This window comes from Esox lucius, chromosome 13, assembly GCF_011004845.1.
Source record: "Esox lucius isolate fEsoLuc1 chromosome 13, fEsoLuc1.pri, whole genome shotgun sequence".
NCBI classification, from domain to species: domain Eukaryota; kingdom Metazoa; phylum Chordata; class Actinopteri; order Esociformes; family Esocidae; genus Esox; species Esox lucius.
In genome coordinates, this window is record NC_047581.1 from 30,902,753 (window position 1) to 30,926,870 (window position 24,118).

The following is a 24,118-nucleotide window of genomic DNA, read 5'->3' on the forward strand; positions in this document are numbered from 1 at the left end:
AGGTAGACACTGAGCAGCCAATCTGAACACTGCGTGCGTGGGTGTGCGTGGGTGTGCGTGGGTGTGCGTGGGTGTGCGTGGGTGTGCGTGGGTGTGCGTGCGTGCGTGTGCCTGCGTGTGCCTGCGTGCGTGTGTGCCTGCGTGCGTGTGTGCCTGCGTGCGTGTGTGCCTGCGTGCGTGCGTGAGTGCGTGCGTGCGTGTGTGCCTGCGTGCGTGTGTGTGCGTGTGTGCCTGCGTGCGTGAGTGCGTGTGTGCCTGCGTGCGTGAGTGCGTGTGTGCCTGCGTGCGTGTGTGCCTGCGTGCGTGCGTGAGTGCATGTGTGCCTGCGTGCGTGTGTGCCTGCGTGCGTGCGTGCGTGTGTGCCTGCGTGCGTGTGTGCCTGCGTGCGTGAGTGCGTGTGTGCCTGCGTGCGTGCGTGAGTGCGTGTGTGCCTGCGTGCGTGCGTGAGTGCGTGTGTGCCTGCGTGCGTGTGTGTTATGAGTAAGGTAAATGACTGCCTTGCTCTCTTTAGCAGTAGAGCATCATGCTTTTCTTTTTTTCAGTGATACACCCTTGTTTTTATAATTTCATTTATTTCACAAAAGGTTTACAGGGAGTTTTCATGGCATCCCTCCATTTTGTGTTTCATTCCTGTTGGTTTTGTCTTTGCTTTAAAATGGCCTCCTGGTCTTTCCAGCTATTGTGTCCTTGTTTTCAGATTCTCTTTTTCCTTTTTTGTAATTTCTATGTTCCACCACATGGACCAATCATACACAACTATTTTCTTATTTATTGTTGTGGGGTATCATAAGTATCCATGGCATTTATTGCTGAAGTTAATAAAGAAAATAATATATGAATCGAATGTCTTGAATGCAAGAGGGAAAGGGGTAACATATAGTCTCATGAGCAAGTTATTTTGCCAAGCTGAAATCATTCCAAAGCATCTTTTAACATGAATGTGCTTTTATATTTGGTCTTTGTCGAGTTGATTGTGTGTAGGGTGTTAATGTGATGCCTGTCTAGTTTCCTTCATTGACTATGCTTTCGATTTATAGTGGGGTCCTTCTATTCATGAATGGCAGGGATGGTTGCTTCTGGTCATTCCCCATCTATTGAAGTGTTACTTTGATTATTGTACATTAAAAGGGACCATTTTGAATTCGCCTCACTTTAAAAGCATCATGTTTGTAAGGAGAGGGGAAAAAAAGCTTGCTCAACCAAATCAAAATATGAATGTAGATTTCAGCACAGAAATAAAAAGGTTTTGATCAGAGGCATGACAATATGATGGTTGATGGTATTGATGCTGTTTGTGTCCCATTGTGTCCTATCAAACCATAACCCATTAGCTGGTAACAATTTATTCAGATTCACGATCGTTCTTAGTTTGTGAATTATTAGAGTCACATGTATTGCAAAATGAGACTAAAGCTCCTCAGACCATGAACCAGAGTAACTTAAATGTCTGTTTTTCTTTATATATGTGCTATACAAACCTAAAAACAAATGGGGCATAAGAGATGCAATATTACCTTGTGGGATGTACGCATTAATGAGAAGCTAAAGTAAAATGCTTTACCCTTCAGTAAGATGTGGACTGTCTCCGTAGTACAACTGTAACTTGTTTGTTTTCTACAAATTATGTAAAAGCATCAACTATTGAACCCAGACCAAACTGTGCGAACATGTTAGATCAACCCTGAAACTTTCCCTAATATAAATTGCCCGTGAAGATTGGTGTTCACATATCCAGGTGATGAAGAAACACGACACCCATGTTTGGCTGTACATTTCCACATTGAATCTGGACCATGGCTGCTCTTGCTGACTTAATCATTCTAAAACCGTGTTCACTTTCTGCTGAAACAAACCATTTAATAGTTTCCAAGAAAGCTTTTTTTTTTTTTCTTCGATTCTGTTTTTGTATTTTCTGAAGTGAAATGTATGACCATTAAAACAATCATTACAAGGAGTCCTTGTGCATTATTCTGAAATAGCAATCTCTCACACACAATGTATTTAATAAATAATCAATTTGCAGTTCAGCACTTAAGTAAGCAAGTTTATTTATATAGCACAGTTAATACATAGAAGCAATTCAATGCGCTTTACAAATAAATATGAATAAAAATTCAATAGAATAAAAACAAATACTAGAATAAAGACATCAAAAAGGCAATCCAATGTGCTTTATGACAATAATAAAACAAGGGGCACTCTAACCACCTCAATAATAAAAAACAGTTTACATAGAATAAGAAAATAGAAATGGAATGAAAACTATAAAAAACATAACCACGAGGAAGCTATAGAAGCTGCAAGGCTAACGGTATGGTTAAGTTCAAGAGCTCAGTCATAGGCATGTGAAAAGAGAAGTGTTTTTAACCTGGATTTAAAAATGTATACATTTGGGGCACATCTAAGATATTCTGGCAGTTTATTCCAGTTGTATGCAGCATAACTGCTAAATGCATCTTGACCATGTTTAGTTTGGATTCTGGGCTTAGCCAGCTGAGTTCATGGCTCTAAGAAATGTTTTCAGGGCCTAAACCATTCAGTGATTTATAGACTAAAAGCACCACACATTTTCTGTAACTGACTGGAAGCCAGTGCAAAGATTTAAGAACCGGAGTTATGTGCTCTGTTCTCTTGGACCTGGTTAACATTCTAGCAGCAGCATTCTGAATGAGCTGCAGCTGTTTAACAGTCTTTTTGGGGAGTCCAGTTAGAAGCCCATCACAGTAGTCAACCCTACTAGAGATAAAAGCATGGATGAGCTTCTCTAGGTCTTTTTGGGGACACCAAGCCCTTGATTCTGGCTATATTTTGAAGATGGTAAAATGCTGTTTTGGTGATCGCTTTGATATGATGGGTGAAAGCTTAATCTATCAGAACACCAGGATTACACACTTGGTCCCTGGTTTTTAGGGCCTGAGAATCCAGCTCTTCAGTGAACCCATTATTTTAGAAATATTAACACAATTATTTTAATACAGGAGGAATGTTTGTCAGAACGCCTACAACAGATTCAGAAAGAGCAAAATGGATATCTTCCAAAACTCACCGTATGCAGACACATGAGCAGGCAATTTTAATCAATATTAAACATTTTCCTTTAGAAGTAATCGGCACAGGATGCAAACATGGAAAGATGGGGAAAAAACGTCTCTGTTCAGGTTTGCGTCTACCACAAGTGTCAAGTCTTGCATCTTGCCATGCTGCTCGTGCCATTGTAATTTTGTCAAGTTCACCTTTAAAGTGCGTTGTACTTTTTATTTCTATAAACCACATAATATGCATCATCCTCCTTCAGAGGGTGAAAAAATTGCAAAAACTCTGTCCATTTGACAGTACCACACCATAGGGGCTGATTTCTTACCATTGTGGTGGATAGCCAGTGAAAGAGTACACCCCTCACATTTTCGTAAATATTTGATTATATATTTTCATGTGACAACACTGAAGAAATGACACTTTGCTACAATGTAAAGTAGTGAGTGTACAGCTTCTATAACAGTGTAAATTTGCTGTCCCCTCAAAATAACTCAACACAGAGCCATTAATGTCTAAACCGCTGGCAACAAAAGTGCGTACACGCCTAAGTGAAAATGTCCAAATTGGGCCCAATTAGCCAATTTCCCTCCCCGGTGTCATGTGACTCGTTAGTGTTACAAGGTCTCAGGTGTGAATGGGGAGCAGGTGTGTTAAATCTGGTGTTATCGCTCTCACACTCACTCATACTGGTCACTGGAAGTTCAACATGGCACCTCATGGCAAAGAACTCTCTGAGGATCTGAAAAAAAGAATTGTTGATCTACATGAAGATGGCCTAGGCTATAAGAAGATTGCCAAGACCCTGAAACGGAAGCACAGTGGCCAAGACCATACAGGGGTTTAACAGGACAGGTTCCACTAAGAACAGGCCTCACCATGGTCAACCAAAGAAGTTGAGTGCACGTGCTCAGCGTCATATCCAGAGGTTGTCTTTGGGAAATAGACGTATGAGTGCTGCCAGTATTGCTGCAGAGGTTGAAGGGGTGGGGGGTCAGCCTGTCAGTGCTCAGACCATATGCCACACACTGCATCAAATTGGTCTGCGTGGCTGTCATCCTAGATGGAAGCCTCTTCTAAAGATGATGCACAAGAAAGCTTGCAAACAGTTTGCTGAAGACAAGCAGTCTAAGGACATGGATTACTGGAAACATGTCCTGTGGTCTGATGAGACCAAGATAAAAGTATTTGGTTAAGATGGTGTCAAGCGTGTGTGGCGGCAACCAGGTGGGGAGTACAAAGGCAAGTGTGTCTTGTCTACAGTCAAGCATGGTGGTAGGAGTGTCATGGCCTGGGGCTGCATGAGTGCTGCCGGCACTGGGAAGTGACAGTTCATTGAGGGAACCATGAATGCCAACATGTACTGTGACATACAGAAGCAGAGCATGATCCCCTCCCTTCGGAGACTGGGTCACAGGGCAGTATTCCAACATGATAACAACCCCAAACACACCTCCAAGACGACCACTGCCTTGTTAAAGAAGCTGAGGGTAAAGATGATGGACTGGCCAAGCATGTCTCCAGACCTAAACCCTATTGAGCATCTGTGGGGCATCCTCAAACGGAAAGTGGAGGAGCGCAAGGTCTCTAACATCCACCAGCTCTGTGATGTCATCATGGAGTGGAAGAGGGCTCCAGTGGGAACCTGTGAAGCTCTGGTGAACTCCATGCCCAAGAGGGTTAAGGCAGTGCCGGGAAATAATGGAGGCCACACAAAATATGGACATTTTCACTTAGGGGTGTACTCACTTTTGTTGCCAGCAGTTTAGACATTAATGGCTGCATGTTGACTTATTTTGAGGGGACAGCAAATGTACATTGTTATACAAGGTGTACACACTACTTTACATTGTAGCAGAATGTCATTTCTTCAGTGGTGTCACAAAAATATATATAATCAAATATTTGCAAAAATGTGAGGGATGTACTCACTTTTGTCAGATACTGTATAAGGCTTGGCCTCCACACCACAGGCTACCTATCCCATGTGAACCCATAAAACCCTCTAGGGATTTCAACAAGGAGGTGCAATCAGTACTGTAGTCCAGAAACCAATACCACGCTACTTCCCATAGATGAACTTACACATCACTCCTACACAACACTTAGATACCATTTACCATTGTGATAGAAAAAGAGAAGAGTCTGTACTGTACACATCAACACATAAGGAAAACATATACAGTAGTTGGACGCCACACCTAACTGGCAATAACTCATAGGAAACCACATGCTGACCTAGCCTGAAGTCAGCCTACAAAGCTGCGTCCAACTTGTTCACCTCTGATGTGAAGCCAGATCTGTTGATGAGGGACCAGGTGCTGCTGGAAGTGGTGTAGTTGTGTTCCTTCTGGTAAAAATACTGATTCTGGGGAATCAACCAAAATCATAAATTACAGGTGTATTTCTACATAAATGAATTGTCAACAATACCTTGGCACTTATGTGATTGGAAAAAGGATTTCCAACCATTGGTCTGTGTGTATAGACTAGCCTCTAGAATGCATATTTTATTGATTAGAATCCTGATGGGTGCCAATACTTTAGACACCTATCTTTCTATTGAAGAAATATATTACTTGTTAAAAATAAACATTCAGTGTAAATATATAGTTTTTCCCTATCATTTTGATGGTATAGGTAAATAGACACATTGACATCTTCACTAATTCTAACATTAAATATACCCTAAAACCTAACCCTGAAAACAAAATAAAAGCTACACTTTACAATTGCGACAGTGAAATGTTTCTTGTTCAGCCAGTTTGGGGGCATTTCTGACCTAATTTAGTAAAACCTGTTCAAATATACAGTAGAGACAAGTCATCTACCCAGTTATATGTATCTTTGACAATACACGATGCCTAGCGGGGCAACTGTGGTCTCAGAATAGTCATTGGTCATCACAGAATTGTCTAAGATGCGCAGTGGGAAAACATCATTGACCACATTAGCTGCCATAACCCTAACAATCCTTACTTCGTTACAACCCTAAGACTATCGACTAGTTTACCAAGCTAGCTAGCGCAATATCAATGTTATACAACATTTGTAACTGTAAAGCACTGGCTATATAAAGTTAGCAAGCTAGGTTGCTTAGCTAACATTTTAAGCTAAGGCTACCATAACATACAGAACGCTAACGCGATTGCTAACAAAGTGCAACAGCTGAAAAAAATCTCGAGTCACAATATTTTTTAAATCACGTCGGATTTTATAATCCGATCATATAAGGAAAATACGCGATCATTTATACGAGACTTTTACAGACATGCCCTTTGTTTGCATTTTTGTTGTTTAGCATAGCATTCACTGAGGTTTTTTACAATAAAAGACAGCGCGCCACAGTTACATTATTGCTGGCAAAGCTATTACTATTATTAACGATACTAATTACCTTCTGTACTACTTTTATTTTCCACATCACTGATTCAATCTCAATCTACCGTTTCTCACTAAAAAGTGCTACATTATTTTCAAATAAGCTAAACGCACATGTAGGGGTGATAGGGAACAATGCCCCCATGGAACTGATGTCCAATAGGACACGTTTCCAGGGGACCTGGTGGAAAGGTGGAATACTTCCCGTGTTGCTGCCGCTGTTTTTTTGTGCGGCTGTTTCTTCTGCTTGGAAATTGGGGATGATGAGAGATGTGTAGGGTTGCAAGAGAAATGGAGTTGAATTAAAGTAACGGACGGACTTTGATACAAAGTGAAGATACTTCGTATCCAAGGATATAAAAGCAAGAGACTGGGAGAAACCACCATTTGGTCAACATATTTCTATTCAAATCCAACGCACTTGAAATGAAGCTATTGAAGCCGAGTTGGGTCGGTCACAATGGTAAGTATTTTATTCGCGTCTGTGCTGGAATCCTGAGCCAAGACAAGTTGCGCTTTTGTTGTTGTTGAGAAGGGGGAAGGGGTTGTGTGTGTGGGGTGGGTAGTATGAGTAAGCTAGCAGTCATTCCTGCACATGTGTAAACTACACAAAAGGCAAGGCGTAGTGCTCTCTGAAGTTGAATAAGGCGTTCGCTAACGTTAGCATGCCAAAACAATTGTCTTTTGCTTAGTTTAGCTAACTAGCGTGTTCATTAGCAGTACTGTACCGTAGGTAGTTAGTTAACGCCTTAAGTATTTTCAAGTACCATCTCGAATGCGACAGTGGTTGCACCCTATGCAGACTGCAAGATCTATGTTAGACCCTTGGCACAGTCGGTGTTCTGCATCGGACACGTTCTAGACATGCATTATAGACATTTGGATGCATTATAGACATTTCAGCATTGAATTAACTGCCATGGCATGTATGTTTCCCAGGGAAACCAATATTTTCGGTTGACATCCATCCCGATGGAACAAAGTTTGCCACAGGTGGCCAGGGTAAGGATCATCATCATTTAATAATAATGAACATCACAGCGACGTATAAAGGACGTTATAACTGTTAGCCTTACATTAAAAATAAAACAGTTTGTTAAACAGTATCAGCACAATTTAAAGGCAACTGAATAAAGTTCTGTTTGGTGTTTTGTAGGAGAGGATTCGGGGAAGGTTGTTATATGGAACATGACCCCAGTGCTCCGAGAGGAGGCGGAGAAGAACGAGGCCACCCCCAAGATGCTCTGCCAGATGGACAATCACTTAGGTGCTTTTTCTCTTGCCAACATTTCGTGTCTGCTGCTCACATTTCATACACACATACCCTTAATCAATTTGACTTGCATTAGAGTCGAACTCGACTGTACGCTGGCAGGCCGGCTGACAAAAAACCTGCTAAAAAATGGAAGAAGTGCTCTTGGGTGAATTCTCGTGTAGGAAAAAGAGTATAAACGGCTTCCCTTTCTCAGTTTCCACCCTAAAGCAAAACTGACCCAAGATCAGTGTTTAAGTTAACGTCCTCGTGCCCCAGTGGACCCCTTCTGTGTGTGTTCTTCAACAGTTGTGTTGTGTATTTTTTTCATAGCCTGCGTGAACTGTGTCCGCTGGTCGAATAACGGGCAGTACCTGGCCTCTGGGGGGGATGACAAGCTGGTCATGGTGTGGAAGAGAGCTACGTATGTAACACAGACCCCCCCCACACCCACACACACACACACTTTCAACAGACTGCTTTTCCCCAGTATGTATTTTTTTATGCTGTGAGATATTGTGCCGTTGCATTTCTGTCTTCCGTGGGTGACCTTACGTTCTCTCCGCGTTCACTTGAACAGCTTCATCGGGCCCAGCACCGTCTTCGGCTCCAGCAGTAAACTGGCCAACGTGGAGCAGTGGCGCTGTGTGACCATACTGCGCAACCACACAGGAGGTAAATGCTCGTGCTCGCCTGTGAGCGTCCGGTAAGACGGCAGCTTTTTTCCCCCCCAAGCTCTGCGCCACATTGACAGCTCTGTGGGAACCTGTCGTCTGTGTGCGTTTCTCTCAGATGTCATGGACGTGGCGTGGTCACCTCACGACGTGTGGTTGGCCTCCTGCAGCGTGGACAACACCGTCGTCGTCTGGAACGCACGCAAATTCCCAGGTGTGAGCCGAACAGGGGACACGCAAGGTTAATCCCCCCCCCCCCCCCCCGTTGTGTTTTTTGTTTTTTTTTGTCTCACAACCACCCTTGTGCCTTGGCCCTCCAGAGATAGTGACGTCGTTGAGGGGACACACTGGCCTAGTGAAGGGGCTGACGTGGGACCCGGTAGGAAAGTACATCGCCTCCCAGGCTGACGACCACAGCCTGAAAGTGTGGAGGACCATGGACTGGCAGCAGGAGACCAACATCACCAAGCCCTTCAATGAGGTGAGCTCCGTTTGGCCAGAGTCAACGTCGCTTCACACGGCATGGCTGGGGTGTGTTCATTTGTGTACTTCGTAGAAAAACAGACTGTGGAAGACCGTTGGGCCGTGTGAGCATGCGCTAGGGGGGTGTTAACTGGGCTGGACTAATGTTTAGAGAAGTTAGGAGATAAAGCAAAATGTTTTCAAAGCATACAGCAGAGAATAATCACATCAGTTGTGTGTTCCCTGTCCAAAAATCAAAATGAGAGAAATCAGGAGCTTGAAGTTTATCATTTTCTTTTATTTGTGCAATGTATATAGTGCTCGTCTTCGCTTGTAAGTGTCCAAAGTCCAGCTATGTAGGTATCCAGCTACTACGTATACTTGTATAACTTTGAGCTTGTTTATTTTTGTTATCATTTTTGACTAACAGCACATTTATAGTGACTAGTGCCCATATTAATAGTGTAAAACGCTTGTGAACCCTGGAGTGTGAGAGGCTGAATGACGGTATGAAACCCTGCCCCTCTTTCCCTGTCCCTGGGACATTTGTGCTTAGTCTGGCGACGCCTGTTTGTTGTTTCTGTGGCGACCATGTGACCCTCTGATCTCTGTTTCGGGGTTGACCAGTGCGGCGGGACCACCCATGTTCTGCGCCTGAGCTGGTCTCCTGACGGACAGTACCTGGTGTCGGCCCATGCCATGAACAACTCCGGGCCCACTGCACAGATCATCGAGAGGGATGGCTGGAAGACCAACATGGACTTTGTGGGCCACCGCAAAGCTGTCACTGTTGTGGTGAGGGCCAGAGATCAATCATATGGATTTTTCTTTTAAAGCCCTTTTCACCACTTTACAGGCAACCAGCTTAAGACAGTCGATTCAACGGAAGCACAGTGGGCTGAGAAAAAAACAAATCAGAGAAGTAACCAAGAGAAGGGTTACAGTCATTCTCCTGTTCTGTGATCATGAACGACATTGCGGATTTTAGTCTGTTGTCCTGTTCAAACTTTAACCAGGTTGAGAACCAATGTCCAGTCTCGATTGATTAGAATTTTTGCACTTTGCCCTGAAAACTAGCTAGCTAATATGTCTGGCTGTAATGTAAATGTTGTTATTCCAATACAAGAGTAAGACACCTACAGCATGATGCCCCAAACCTATTACAAACTCTTTGTATTTCTGCTGCAGAAATTCAACCCCAAAATCTTCAAGAAGAAACAGAAGAACGGCAGCTCTCCCAAGCCCAGCTGCCCCTACTGCTGCTGTGCTGTGGGAAGCAAAGACCGCTCCCTGTCCGTTTGGGTAAGTTCTACTTTAAAAAAAAAGTTATCCTAAATAAACCATTGGAGGTGACCCACACCTTGGCTAAAAGGCTGATCTTCTTGGTTTTCTTTGTTGTTATGAATGTTCCGTTGTGTCCTGGCTGTACAGTTTTGTATCATGATGACATCCTCCCTCGTCCATGAGTCTTATGTCTTATATATTGAGCTCTCAGTAGAGCCCCCATACACCATATGGATTATACATATGGAGCTCTCAGTAGAGCCCCAATACACCATAAGGTATAGGGGTGGTGGTATTACTGCGTAATAAACTGTTTTATTAATGGCAGTTACGATTCACTGTACGGAAATCTTGTTTGTTTACTTCTCTCTTCAGCTCACGTCTCTTAAGCGCCCTCTGGTGGTCATCCACGACCTGTTCGATAAATCCATCATGGACATCTCATGGTAAGGTGTCCCAGTGAAACCCTGGGTGCCATCTTGATTAAACGGTTGGATGCTTAAGATCTAGTTCTGTGTTAAGAGATTGAAACTGGAAGTTCATGAACAACCAAATTACATGCCTATGGTCCCAATCTCCTTCCACAACACTGAAGGTGCTAACACTGGCCAAATAATAATTCATAACAGAGCTCAGTCACCCCACTTCACTGCGTTCAGCTGCTGGCACTAGCAATGCTGGAATAGTGGGTTTAATTCCCGGGACTATCTGTGTCTTTAAAGAAATATTCATATTGACTGTAAATCAACCTTCTGCTAAACGCCTTTTCTTAACCCGGTTGTCAGTCTCTTTCGTCCAAAGGTGTTAGGAGATCCAGACGGCGACATTCTTGTTCAGGTGTGGTTCTGTTCTCGTGTCTGCTCCATCTAGGACCCTGAATGGGCTGGGTATCTTGGTGTGTTCTATGGACGGTACAGTGGCCTACCTGGACTTCTCTCAGGACGAACTGGGAGACCCTCTCAATGAGGATGAGAAGGTCAGTCCACCGCTTGCATCGTTCAGTTGACTTGAATTCCCAGTGTCTGTCGCTACACCAAACGCCAAGTCGGGCCACATTTTCTGGAGTGATCTATAATTGCCAAGTGCTATGATATTGGCAAATATCAGTTCCCATATACTTACTGAAATCAAATGCCAGGTGAACGTCTCCGTGGCTCCAGTAGAGTGGACTAGTAGAGGGTCTTCTGAGTAGACAAATGACAGTCCTCAATAGAGGAAACCCATGTTAGTCGCAGCAATAATTTTTTCAGATTGCAGGAGTCTTTTTTTTTTTTGCCGGACCGCGGAAGCGGAGCCAGCCAAGAAGAGCGAATGTCTCTTACTGAGTGAGTGACTGACTACCCCTTGTTAAATAGCGTAGTGGTTAGAGACACGGCCTTTCACACAAGGGACAACGACATTCATCCTTTCTAATCGCGGGCCGACTGAACTAGGCTTGCCTGGTTAATTTCTTCGTTTTTTTTAATATCCCAGCTCTGCGTTGCACATAACCTTTTTAAAGGGTGTTTGTTGCCCCACACATCCTTTTAAACAAACCCTGGATCCTTGTGTGCTACAGTTTAAACTAGCCATATTCCCGGGCTGTTTAAATCGAGGTGCAAAGGTTTTTTTGCTTCGATAACAGTGTTTAGCCACCATTAGTCATGCTGTCTAGCTTTAACCAGCCAGTGGGGCGATCACTCTAGGATTCCTACATGTTTGGTGGAAACAGAAACAGCAGTAAACGGCTTCTCAGAGATAGTGGAAGGTGCTGCTACCTGGGAATCCGTGTAGCACAATCAAGGAAGAAAACCTTCCGGTCTGCATGTTGTATTTAAAAAGCAAGTGTTACATCACAAGCAGCGAATAATTAACTTCACGAGATGAATCGTCATTATGAGAGAATAGAGTTGGATGGGCCTAAACACAACACAGAGTGGCGTTGTATGGGCCTAAACGCAACACAGAGTGGCGTTGGATGGGCCTAAACACAACACAGAGTGGCGTTGGATGGGCCTAAACACAACACAGAGTAGCGTTGGATGGGCCTAAACACAACACAGAGTAGCGTTGGATGGGCCTAAACACAACACAGAGTGGCGTTGGATGGGCCTAAACACAACACAGAGTGGCGTTGGATGGGCCTAAACACAACACAGAGTAGCGTTGGATGGGCCTAAACACAACACAGAGTGGCGTTGGATGGGCCTAAACACAACACAGAGTGGCGTTGGATGGGCCTAAACACAACACAGAGTGGCGTTGGATGGGCCTAAACACAACACAGAGTGGCGTTGGATGGGCCTAAACACAACACAGAGTGGCGTTGGATGGGCCTAAACACAACACAGAGTGGCGTTGGATGGGCCTAAACACAACACAGAGTGGCGTTGGATGGGCCTAAACACAACACAGAGTGGCGTTGGATGGGCCTAAACACAACACAGAGTGGCGTTGGATGGGCCTAAACACAACACAGAGTGGCGTTGGATGGGCCTAAACACAACACCAAGCAGCCATTGACAGCGCACCCATGGGTGGAACAGTCACATTGCTGCGAGTGCTGGTCCCCAGCCCGTTGTATTCGTTCTGTTTCCTGCCATGTTATGCTTTATTGGAGACAGAGCGCTGGATGACCCTAGACCACTGATTCATTACGTGTCATACACAACTATCCCAGTCAGCTAACTCTCCTACCCCCCCCCCCCCCGCATTCCTCCTCCCAGAACGCCATCCACCACAACATCTACGGCAAGAGTCTGGCCATCACCACTGAGGCCCAGCTCTCCACCACCATCATCGAGAACCCGGAGATGCTCAAGTACCAGCAGGAGAGGCAGCGTGAGGAGCTCGCCCGACAGAGCCTCCCCCGCGAGGCCCAGGCACACAAACTGACCAGCGTCGTCAATGGAGAGTCTCTGGAGGACATCCGAAAGGTAGGCCAGGCACGCCAGCCCCCCCAGTAATTTTATTCTGGGACCTTGGACTCTGCGTTTCTGTGATCCTGATTGGTCTCTGTGGTTACTGAGTCAGTGATGTCACCGTGGACTGCGGTTTGTTCTTCTAGAACCTGTTGAAGAAACAGGTGGAGACGAGGACAGCCGATGGGCGACGGAGGATCACTCCGCTCTGCATTGCCCAGCTGGACACGGGGTAAAATACACACACACACACACACCTTTAATACATTTCAGTGTGTTCTATTCAGGCTGTTCCAAGAAGCCCGTTCTACCATTTCTCCATCATTCTCCACTGTCACACAGAATTTTTAATCAACTTTTTGTTTTCAATTTAGAAGTTATTAAAAATAGATTTTTCTCTTTTAGCGCACACATAATTCTTTTCATCGGTTTAACCCATCAATTTCAAGACATTACATTCCCAGGGGATGTTCTGGTTTGCCTTGGTCCAAGCTCACACTGTTTTTTGACCGCGGTGTCCTCAGGGATTTCTCCCCGGCCCTGTTCAACAGTGTGCCCATCCTGCCAGGGTCAGTCACCCAGCTCCCCTCCCAGCTCTCCTCCGACTCCAACACGGCCACCTCCCTCGGCCTGCGCCACAGCCAGGAGCCCATGTCCACTCCAGCGGGTGGAAAGTCCCAGGACGACGCCAAGGACGGGTTAGCGGTCTTGTCTTGTCTCAATGGTCATCCCTACTCTTCTTCCAGTCTTTTGTTATTCTCTCACTTCATTCGTTCTTTCTTTCCCACGTCTTTTCCGTGGTTCCCCGCAGTGTTTCCAGTGGCTTGGCCCAGGCCAACTCGACAGCCTTGAAGTCCAATCTGCTCTTAACTGCCTCCACTAAGATGGAACCAATGAAAGCACTTGACTCCAGATTCACAGAGAGGTCAAAGGCCACGCCGGGGGCCAGCATCTCCTCCATGGCAGGACTCGTCCCGTTGGACAGGTATGGACACGGAGACACATTTCTTGGTTTTTTTGTTGTTGACTGAGACGTGGTTGTCTCGCCCAGAAACGGAATGACTAGACAGCCTCCCTGTCTCAAGTCCTTGAGATCGTTGTGGGTAGACCGGTCAATGGGAAGTGACTCATGACATTCTGTTAAACCGGAAGTAGTGCCCGGAAACACCAGTTCGCTCGGCAGTGATCTGAACTGCCTAAATGTGCATTTGAATGGGAAGTCTCTCTGCCGGGTTCCCGGTCTCCTGTTTCAGAGGGAAAGACGGCAGCACTTTAAAGGAGTCCAAACCCAAGGAGGAGACGAGTAGTGACAGCGAGGACAAGATGACCGTGGCGAGGTCCCTCTCCTTCAAGAGGAAGCCCCACGACCCGGACGGGGGCGACAACCAGGTGGAGAAGAGGAAAAAGGGACGACCCAGGAAAAGTGATCAGAAAATGATGACCCCCGGAAGCGGCCCGCCTCTCCAGCAGGTAACGCGGGCGACGACGCTGTTTGCACGGACAGCTGCGAGGGCCATGAGCACATGGTGGGCAATCTTGTTTTATTGCTACGTGCACATCGCTAGGTAGGGAGGTGTCCCCGGTCTTATGAGCCGGGTGTCTTGCGTTAGTTCGGGGGGGGGGGGGGGGGGGTATCTGTCCATAGGAAGGAGGACAAGGCCACTTGATCCGCTGTTTATTTACTATATTGTCGGTTATAATGCCGATCAACCGTGTACTTAGTGTCTTTGGGTTGAGAGGGAGCTAGTTTTTTCTGGAATTATCTCTGATTTATTCGTATTACGGGTGTGCCATATTTCACTATAACCTCGGCATCCTTGCTAGGTTAGCTTTATCGTTCTGCCTTTTTTGCATAGTGAGTAGCTGCCTGTTTCAGATGTCGACGGGAAGCTGTTATCACAGTTACTCCCTTGTCGGGACTGGGGGGGGGGGGGGTGAGTGAGAGGGGGAGAGTGGCTGATACGCGGCGTCGCACGCACAATTCATGTTTCATGTTATCTATTCCAATCACGCAACTTGGAAAATATAAAAAGTAGTTTCCTTTTGAAAGTCGCCCTGAAGCAACCATTTAAAAAGGTATCATGAAAATCCACAAAGAAAAGTCTGGGACCCTGCCTGCCTTTTCCTCTGTATATCTCCTCTGTAGGGTTGCCTTGACGATGGTGTATAACCTGATTGGCTGTGTCTTAACGTTTCTTTCACACCTGCAGGTTCCCCCTTCATCGGAGAAGGAACCTTGTCGTGTTGCTGCTGTTCCCATGGCTGTCCTCCAACTGCCCACCCCCACCCCACAGAAAACCTTTACTCTTCAGGTAGATCTCTATTCATTTCTATCTGTAACACTTCTGGTGAAGGAAAGACACTAATACTAGAGCGCTGAAAACTAACGCTTATCAAAACTGTTCTGCTTCTTTTATGTGTGGTCTGTGGCCCCCTGTGCGCGCGTGTCTGTGGCTCTGTTTAGGTGAGCATGGAACCCCCAGTGTACCTGGAAGTGGAGAATGAGTTCTCAACGGTGTCCGGAGCCAAACTCAGCCAGCTCCGTTGTTCCAGGGAGGGCAGGGAGTGGGACACACTGCTGCCCAGCCGGGTCATCTCCGCAGCAGGCAGCAGGTGAGCGGTGGAGGGACGGCGTGGTGGGGGTCTCTAGCGTGTCACCCAGCGTCTCCTGTTGTTGCCGTTTAGACGGCCGCAGGGCTTTGGCCTAAACCGGCGGCCTTCGTTTGTCCGGCCGTTTAATCCGGCGTCTGTCTGTTCCCTGTCGGTCCTGCAGCGACATTGTGGCGGTGGCGTGCGTGGACCGGATGTTGTCTGTGTTTTCGGCGTGCGGCCGGCGACTCCTCCCCGCCATCCTGCTGCCCGGGCCCATGTCCACACTGCACTGCTCTGGCTTCTACGTCATGGCGCTCACGGCATGCGCCACCCTGTCCGTCTGGTGAGGAAGAGGCCCACGACTGGACGCACCTGTGGTTGACTTCTTGTTGACGTGAACCAACCAAGTCAGGACACGAAGGGGTTGTTCTTTACTCCTCCTCCGTGTCTAATTCACCAGGTTTTTATTTTATTGATTTTTAAATTTTTTTCCTCGCAGGGACGTGCAGAAACAGAGTGCTCTGGTGAGGAACGAGTCCTTGCAGACCATACTGTCAGGTGAGAGCATGTTGCTCTGTTATGGACGGTCGGCTGTTTCTTTGAGCTGACGTCAGTGGGCTTGCTTCCTGGACACAGATTTAATAGATTACTCTGCTTAATCTGTCACCGATTAAACATATTCCTGGATTGCAGGACGGTGAATGGAGCATCTCCAATGAACATGCTTTTTTTTAGTCTGGGATTAATCTGGGAAATGGGTCCAAAATGTTTTTCCTCTCTGTATTCATCCTGGCCTCTCTGTAATCATCCTGGCCTCTCTGTAATCATCCTGGCCTCTCTGTAATCATCCTGGCCTCTCTGTAATCATCCTGGCCTCTCTGTAATCATCCTGGCCTCTCTGTATTCATCCTGGCCTCTCTGTATTCATCCTGGCCTCTCTGTATTCATCCTGGCCTCTGTAATCATCCTGGCCTCTCTGTATTCATCCTGGCCTCCTTGTATTCCTCCTGTCCTCCTCTAGGCACAGAGTGTACGGTGACCCAGTCTCTGCTAACCCAGCAGGGGGTTCCCGTCATCAGTCTGTCCAGTGGGAAGTCTTACTGCTTCAACTTCTCCCTGGAGACATGGTAAGGCCATCTCTCAAATTGGACCCCTTATTCCCTAGATAGATCACTCCTTTCTACCTGGGCCCGTTGGTAGCAGTACACTTTAAATACTGAATAGGGGGCCGCGTTAGAGAAGGCTCCTTAACCCAAAGTTACATTATGTTGATAATGCCCCAAAGGGTCCACACCGCTGGTCATTGAAATATGAAACGGTTGTGATCTGGTGTCTTGTAGTAAAACGGAGAACAAAAGTCTTAACACCAGTTTAACGTTGTTCATTCATTTCCGCGTGCGTGCGTGTTTGTATGTGCGTCTCAGGAACTTGATCGCTGATAAACAAGACTTGCTGGTTCAGTGTGCCGACTTCAGGAACTGTCTCTCCTCCCAAGACACCGCTGTTTCCCATGGTCCCCTGGCCGTCATGCAGGGCCGCTGTCTCAAGTGAGTGTCTCTGTAACCACGGTTGGGACTGGGGCCTAGAAACCAGAACGCAGTAGATTGCATATTTTGGACAGAAAAACGAATATATATGTAATATATACAGGTGCTGGTCGTATAATTAGAATATCATCAAAAAGTTGATTTATGTCAGTAATTCCATTCAAAAAGTCAAACTTGTATATTATATTCATTCACTACACACAGACTGATATATTTCAAATGTTTATTTATTTTAATTGTGATGATTATTACTGACAACTAATGAAAATCCCAAATTCAGTATCTCTAAAAATTTTCATATTACTTAAGACCAATACAGTGTTGGCCAACTGAAAAGTATGAACATGAAAAGTATGAGCATGTACAGCACTCAATACTTAGTTGGGGCTCCTTTTTCCTGAATTACTGCAGCAATGCGGCGTGGCATGGAGTCGATCAGTCTGTGGCACTGCTCAGGTGTTATGTGAGCCCAGGTTGCTCTGATAGTGGCCTTCAGCTCTTCTGCATTGTTGGGTCTGGCGTATCGCATCTTCCTCTTCACAATACCTCATAGATTTTCTATAGGGTTAAGGTCAGGCGAGTTTGCTGGCCAATTAAGAACAGGGATACCATGGTCCTTAAACCAGGTACCGGTAGCTTTGGCACTGTGTACAGGTGCCAAGTCCTGTTGGAGAATGAAATCTGCATCTCCATAAAGTTGGTCAGCAGCAGGAAGCATGAAGTGCTCTAAAACTTCCTGGTAGACGGCTGCGTTGACCTTGGACCTCAGAAAACACAGTGGACCAACACCAGCAGATGACATGGCACCCCAAACCATCACTGACTGTGGAAACTTTACACTGGACTTCAAGCATTAGTTGTCAGTTATAATCATCACAATTAAAATAAATAAACACTTGAAATATAGCAGTCTGTGTGGAATGAATGTATACATTATACAAGTTTCACTTTATGAATGGAATTACTGAAATAAATCAACTTTTTGATGATATTGTAATTATATGACCAGCACCTGTATACCGATCAGCCATAACATTATGCCCACTGACAGGTGAAGTGAAAAACACTGATCATCACGTTATCATGGCACCTGTCTGTGGGTGGGATATATTAGGCAGCAAGTGAAAATTCTGTCCTCAAAGTTGTTGTGTTAGAAGCTGGGAAAATGGGCGAGCGTAAGGATCTGAGCGACTTTGACAAGGGCCAAATTGTGAAGGCTAGACGACTGGGTCAGAGCATCTCCAAAACTGCAGCCCTTGTGGGGTGTTCCCGGTCAGAAAAGCGGACTTAAAGGATCTGCTGCTAACGTCTTGGTGCCAGATACCACCGCACACCTTCAGAGGTCTAGTGGAGTCCATGCCTCGATGAGTCAGGGCTGTTTTGGTGGCAAAAGGGGGACCTACACAATTTTAGACAGATGGTCGTAATGTTATGGCTGATCAGTGTATGTATATATTATTATATTATAATGTAGAGTACCAGTCAAAAGTTTGGACATTAACCCATTCAAGTGTATAGGTGTATTAAGCACAAAGTTTTGACTGCTACTGAATATAAAAAATAAAATAAAACGATGTATTGTTTTGGGAAATATAGCAGATTTATCTGTGCCCAGGTTTTCTGTACCTGCCACAAAACTCTGTTTTCCCTTCCTAGCTTCTTCACTTGCTTACTCTTAATAACTGAACTCACTCTGAGGTTCTTTGGAAAAACTGACTTTTTGGTGACATTTTGGTATTTGCTATTATGAGGTCCATTCCCACCCTAACTGTCACATGTGTAGGTCGAGCCCCCCCCCCCCACTATTTTATTTAATGTGATTTGGTTCTACATCTTGCCAATGTATTTTAGTGTGATTGTCAATGTGTCCTTTGACTGTGACGTTGTGTTCCAGCGCGGGTCGCCTGGCCTCCAGACTGTCCTCTACTCCTCACAGCCTGCAGCAGGGCATGACCCTGGCCTTCCTCGAGAACCAGCTGGCCTCAGCCCTCATCCTGCGCTCCAGCGTCGAGTATCGCTATTGGCTCCTCATCTACGCACGCTTCCTGGTCAACGAGGGTGAGCCGCACTGCTTCCTGAGCGGAAAACGCGTTGTCAATTGGCTTGTTCGCTAGAGAGGGCCAATCGGTTTCTTAGTGGTTTAAGTACTTGTCTGGAATTAGGCTTTCACATCTGAGGAAACACCTATCATCAACTTGTAACATGTTGACCGTAATGGTTTTTAATGGATGTTTCCTGGTTGTGTCCGTGTGTTCTGTCCGGCAGGCTCTGACTATCGTCTACGGGAACTCTGTAAAGACTTACTGGGACCGGTCCACAAGTCTGCCAGCAGTGCCTGGGAACCGACAACTCTGGTAAGGGCCGACGGCAGACGGAACGTAGAAATACTAATGGAGTTGAACTTAGTGTTTGCAGCTGGAAATAGAGTGAGCCTCCTTCATTTGTTTAAATGCAAAATAAGCTACTGGCCCTCAGTTCAGCTCTCATTGCGGCAATGTTTAACCCTTGGTAGCCTATGGGGCTTTCGGCCGGATTTCACTAGTGGGACATTTTGGGTCCTAGATTCATTTCTGTAACAGATACAACCTATTATGATGTATCCTTTTAATAGCAACCCCTCTGGCTACAATAAAAACACATAAAAACAGACTTCTGGGTCAATATTTATAAAACTCATCTGTTTGACAGGCAAAAAAAATGTTTTCGGAAAACATTTCTGCCATTCAGCATCAAGATTTTTTTTTTAAAGCATTATTAGATTTTGTGTCAATGGTATTTCCTCATACTTTCATGCCTTTACTATCAAATTACACTGTAATTGGGTTGAAAATAATGAAAAATAATATAATAGAAGGTAAAAAATATAGGCACCCCCAAAAAATGTGGTTCTTCTACCTAGAAATAAAACATTATGAAATAAATAAGATTGAATGTAAAATCCCATGTAATAGGTGTAATGACTCAAAACGGCCAGCAGATGGCAGCACTAGATCGCTAGTTACGTTTGGACTTATATATTTTATAAACTCAGAAAAATTACCAACTTCTTCCCAAAAACTCAAGAACATCCCCATACTATTTTGACTAAATATAAATTTTTATATCTTATATATAATACAAACGATGTATTATGGTTAAAAACATCATATATAGTGATGTACACGCTTGTAATATTTATACTGATGTACAAATGAGCCTTTCTAAGATGAATAGGCAATGTCGTTGCCTGGTGAAAAGTTCTCATAGCAACCCAAACTATACAACTATACAACCCATATTATACACGGAAAACCCCAATTATACACGGAACGCTTCAGGAAAGTGGCTACAAATAATATACCATTGGAATCGGACGATTATGGAGAATCTATTTTTCGAAATATGTATGCAAATTAGCACTGTCCGCGGGATCGCGGACGTCGACCATGAATGGTTAAAGTCCGGTCACAGCATAGTGATTGTGTCCAGTGACTCCTTGTGGCGGGTCAGGAACTGCAAGCCTGATTGGGTTTGTTGGCTGGGTAATGCTCTCCTCTCAGTGTGTAGGTACTGGCAAGTCCTTTCCTGGTTGAGCGAGCAATGTGGTAATGACAGAATGGCTTGGTGGTGATAAATTGGGTAAAAAAAAAAGGTTGTAGTATCCAATGATTGTGGAATAACACTTAATAACAGGATTGGTTTAGTCCCAGAGGGGTATTCTCACAGCATTGATTTTATTTCATTGGCCACCTCTGAATTTAGAATTGGATGTCTGGGAATCTTGTGTAATCCAAACAGAATATAATGATCAAATGGTGTGACTTTGCCTTTGACCCCTCTGCCCTGTCTTTGTCTATCTTTCTGTCCGTCTGTCTCTCCAAAGGGCCTGCGGAAGAGGGACCTGTTGAAAGAGCTGCTGCCTGTAATTGGACAGAACCTGCGCTTCCAGAGGCTCTTCACTGAGTACCAGGATCAGCTGGAGCTGCTCCGCGGCAAATAGCACTTCCCTTCCCCCCCGCTGTCCAGTGCTGCTCCACCCGGGCTACTGACAGACATTCCCTCACCCAGTGGACATTGGCTCCATTCAGCCAGACCTCCGCCATTCCTCTCCACCTAACTCAACCTCCGTCAGGCAAAGAACCACAGTTACCCGGGACCTGGAGCGCAGAAAAACGGCAATGAATAATGACACAAACTGATGCATTGTCGCTAAGTAGCCATGAATAATTGATTGATTTGATTAAGTTGATGACGACAGTGATAATTATGTTGATGAACCGTAACGGTGTGGGGGGGTGGGGGGGGGCAGAGACAGTGCCGCCAGTCACGCCGGAGGCATCCAGGGGGATTATTTTTCTGGGAAGACGGTGGGGAAAGCATAAACCTGGATTTGGATCTGCCACTTGAAGCACAACAGCCCGTCCGCCTGAAGCCCGCCGTTATGTGTGGTTAAAGCCCACAGTTGTGTGTGTGGTTGAAGCCCGCCTTGACTGACTGGATCACAGCCCAATCCCTATAGCATACAGTCCCCCGCCTTCACATGCCCTGGGGTGTGAATATACAGGGTCATTTGGGGTCACGACTACGGCTAAATGTAATGTGAAAAGGACAGCCAGCGCGAAGAGAGGGAAGACGTGTTCTGCCACGAATCACCGTACTCCGGCCCAAGTTTTTCGAAAGATCTCTCTGGATTCATCGGTTGCGTAGGAATCGAACGGATAATCATTGACTCGAATGGGGACTCCTGTTATATTCACTGTTTCTATCCGTTTGTTCCGATCCAAAGGTGATATCTGGATTGATCGCTTTTGAGAAACTGTGCCAAGACATTGAACAGTACCCTTCTCTTCCATACTCCCCTTTACAGAATTTGTACAGCTTCTTTTCCGTCAATCATTTTTAAATGTTTGTACAACTTATTTTCCATTTTCTACAAAAAAAAGAGAGAAAAAAATAGAAACGGCAATGCTTCTGTTAGAGGAATTAAATAAACAATCAACAAATGATTTTTGATCTGAGTCTTCTGGTCTGACTGTTTGACCTCTGACCTGTCTAGTGGGTTGAATAAATGTATGTTGATCTGTCCTGTTTGGTGTCATTACACCAAAGCAAGTTTCTGTGTCATTACGTTAGCTAGTTACCATTGTCACTGTGTACTAGAGGTGTGTGACTGAATTTATACAGGGTGGCTGAAAAGTGCTGAGGTGATTTTGGGAGAGAACAATTAGTGAACAATTGTCAGACTTTCTGCATTAACTCAACCAATTTATTCCCTTCATAAATTCGGAGTTCAATTTACCAGAATATACTGACAATGAAAAGGGCAATTATGAAAAGGTCAAAAGCAATGAACGATAATATGCATTAATTAATATTGTGAAACCTCCCTTCACTTCCATGCGTTATCCCTCGGCTGCCAGGGCCTCTGGCTTTCTCATTCGGCTGTTTTTGAGAAGTTAGACGAGTTGGGAGGACTCGCCGCTGAGTTCCTCCTGCTGTTCCAACAGTTTTAGATTTCTGGGAATTACTGAACGAGTACGCTTCAGGAGGAATGAATTGGGACGTGCTGATGGAGATGAAAAACGATCTCTTCTGTGTCTGCGTGCTGCCAGCGACGACTGCCAGCGTGGGTGTTTGGAAGTAGTCGGTTAAAAACTGTCTGAGAACTCTTGATGACTCTGTGAGACACGGGGTTCGGATTCGCCCCCACTTTCTAAGATTAGAGTTCCGGAAGTCTAACCGCCAGTTATGTTTTAGAATATATTTTGAATGGAAGATTCATCTCAGACGTTTTTGTACCTATTGAAGGTTTGATGACACAATAGCGAGCAGTGTTGTCAGTGTTTATGGCTGCAATGTCTACTAATGTAATGGACTGAAAATTTCTCAATCTGACATCCTCATCCACTGTGTGGGTGGAGTGCGTTGACTACTATAAAATGGCTGAGATTAAATTAGAGATTACATTCCCGTTTGTATGGATACCCCCGCCCTAGGAGCTGGATGTTGTTCCATGTGTGACCACTGGGAGGCAGCAGAGACCTGCACATCTCAGAGACCATATCTGGCACCACAAAACGGGATGGTGTACATGACAAGGTCGGTCAGCAACTGTCAATATGTTGTCCGGTGTGTGGACACCACGTTGTGTTCGTGTCTGGTGTTCTGTGAATAATTCATGCAGCTCACCCCAACACACCCAAACAGTCTCCAGAAATTTGCCAAATGCTGCTTTCCCCCGGAGGAACGTCAATGTCAGCGGCTGTGGCCAATAGATATACTTCTCTCTACTCTGTGTGCTATTTTTGACCGGAGCTTTATATTTGCCCTGGTCAAACTTAGTTCACTATAGCTTATAGGCTGCTATTTGGTACTCAGCCGGCAATCAAACAGCCGGAATACAGGGAATGCTAATGTCCGATAGTGATTTAATGCACCATACGAGGTAACGTTATTTGGCCTGCCTGCTTCAGGGTTAGAGGTGGTTGTAATGGCGTCTGAGCGGTGCGGCTGGTATAGAGCCTCATGTCCTGCCATCCACCATTATAAGTAGTGAAGTCCGCTCATGTCTGCAACATGGCAACGTTTTCAATTTGGTTGGCTCCGCTTCCGATCATCAGACCTTTTGCCAGGATAGCACATTATATTGTATTGCAAATGTTGTAATGATCTTGAGTTAGAATTTAAATGTTTTTAGATAATAGGTTTTTCTGGGATTTTATGCATTATTGGACAGTAATGTGGTCAAAGACAGAGGAGAGAGTTTTTGCTAAAAGAGCAGGAGGTCGAGGTTGGAACACATGGCCACTGCAGTACAGGAAGTATGGTCTAGAACAGTGATTCCCAACTATGGTCTTCAGTACCCCCAACAGTACACATTTTCATTGCCAGCCAAGCCCAGCTGATTCAACAAATTATCAGGCTCTCACTGAGTTGAATTGGGTGTGCTTGTCCAGAACTACAACAAAAATGTGTGCTGTTGTGGGTATTCAAGGACCAGAGTTGGGAACCACT

The 24,118-nt window shown here is 45.2% G+C and overlaps 1 protein-coding gene across 1 annotated transcript; it reads left to right on the forward strand.

Annotated features, from left to right (window-relative positions):
* Window positions 1–6,596: 6,596 nt before the first annotated feature.
* Window positions 6,597–22,111, forward strand: LOC105021656 (protein HIRA). The gene is made up of 25 exons (XM_013136923.4): window positions 6,597–6,877; window positions 7,354–7,416; window positions 7,571–7,681; window positions 8,000–8,090; window positions 8,247–8,341; window positions 8,459–8,554; window positions 8,661–8,821; window positions 9,430–9,597; window positions 9,991–10,104; window positions 10,462–10,532; window positions 10,957–11,062; window positions 12,792–13,001; window positions 13,133–13,218; window positions 13,511–13,684; window positions 13,798–13,971; window positions 14,240–14,456; window positions 15,197–15,298; window positions 15,451–15,599; window positions 15,760–15,921; window positions 16,078–16,136; window positions 16,600–16,705; window positions 17,003–17,125; window positions 19,020–19,183; window positions 19,391–19,479; window positions 20,988–22,111. The coding sequence occupies exons 1-25, from the start codon at window positions 6,841–6,843 to the stop codon at window positions 21,102–21,104; spliced, it is 3,045 nt and encodes a 1,014-aa protein (XP_012992377.2). The 5' UTR covers window positions 6,597–6,840; the 3' UTR covers window positions 21,105–22,111.
* Window positions 22,112–24,118: the final 2,007 nt, after the last annotated feature.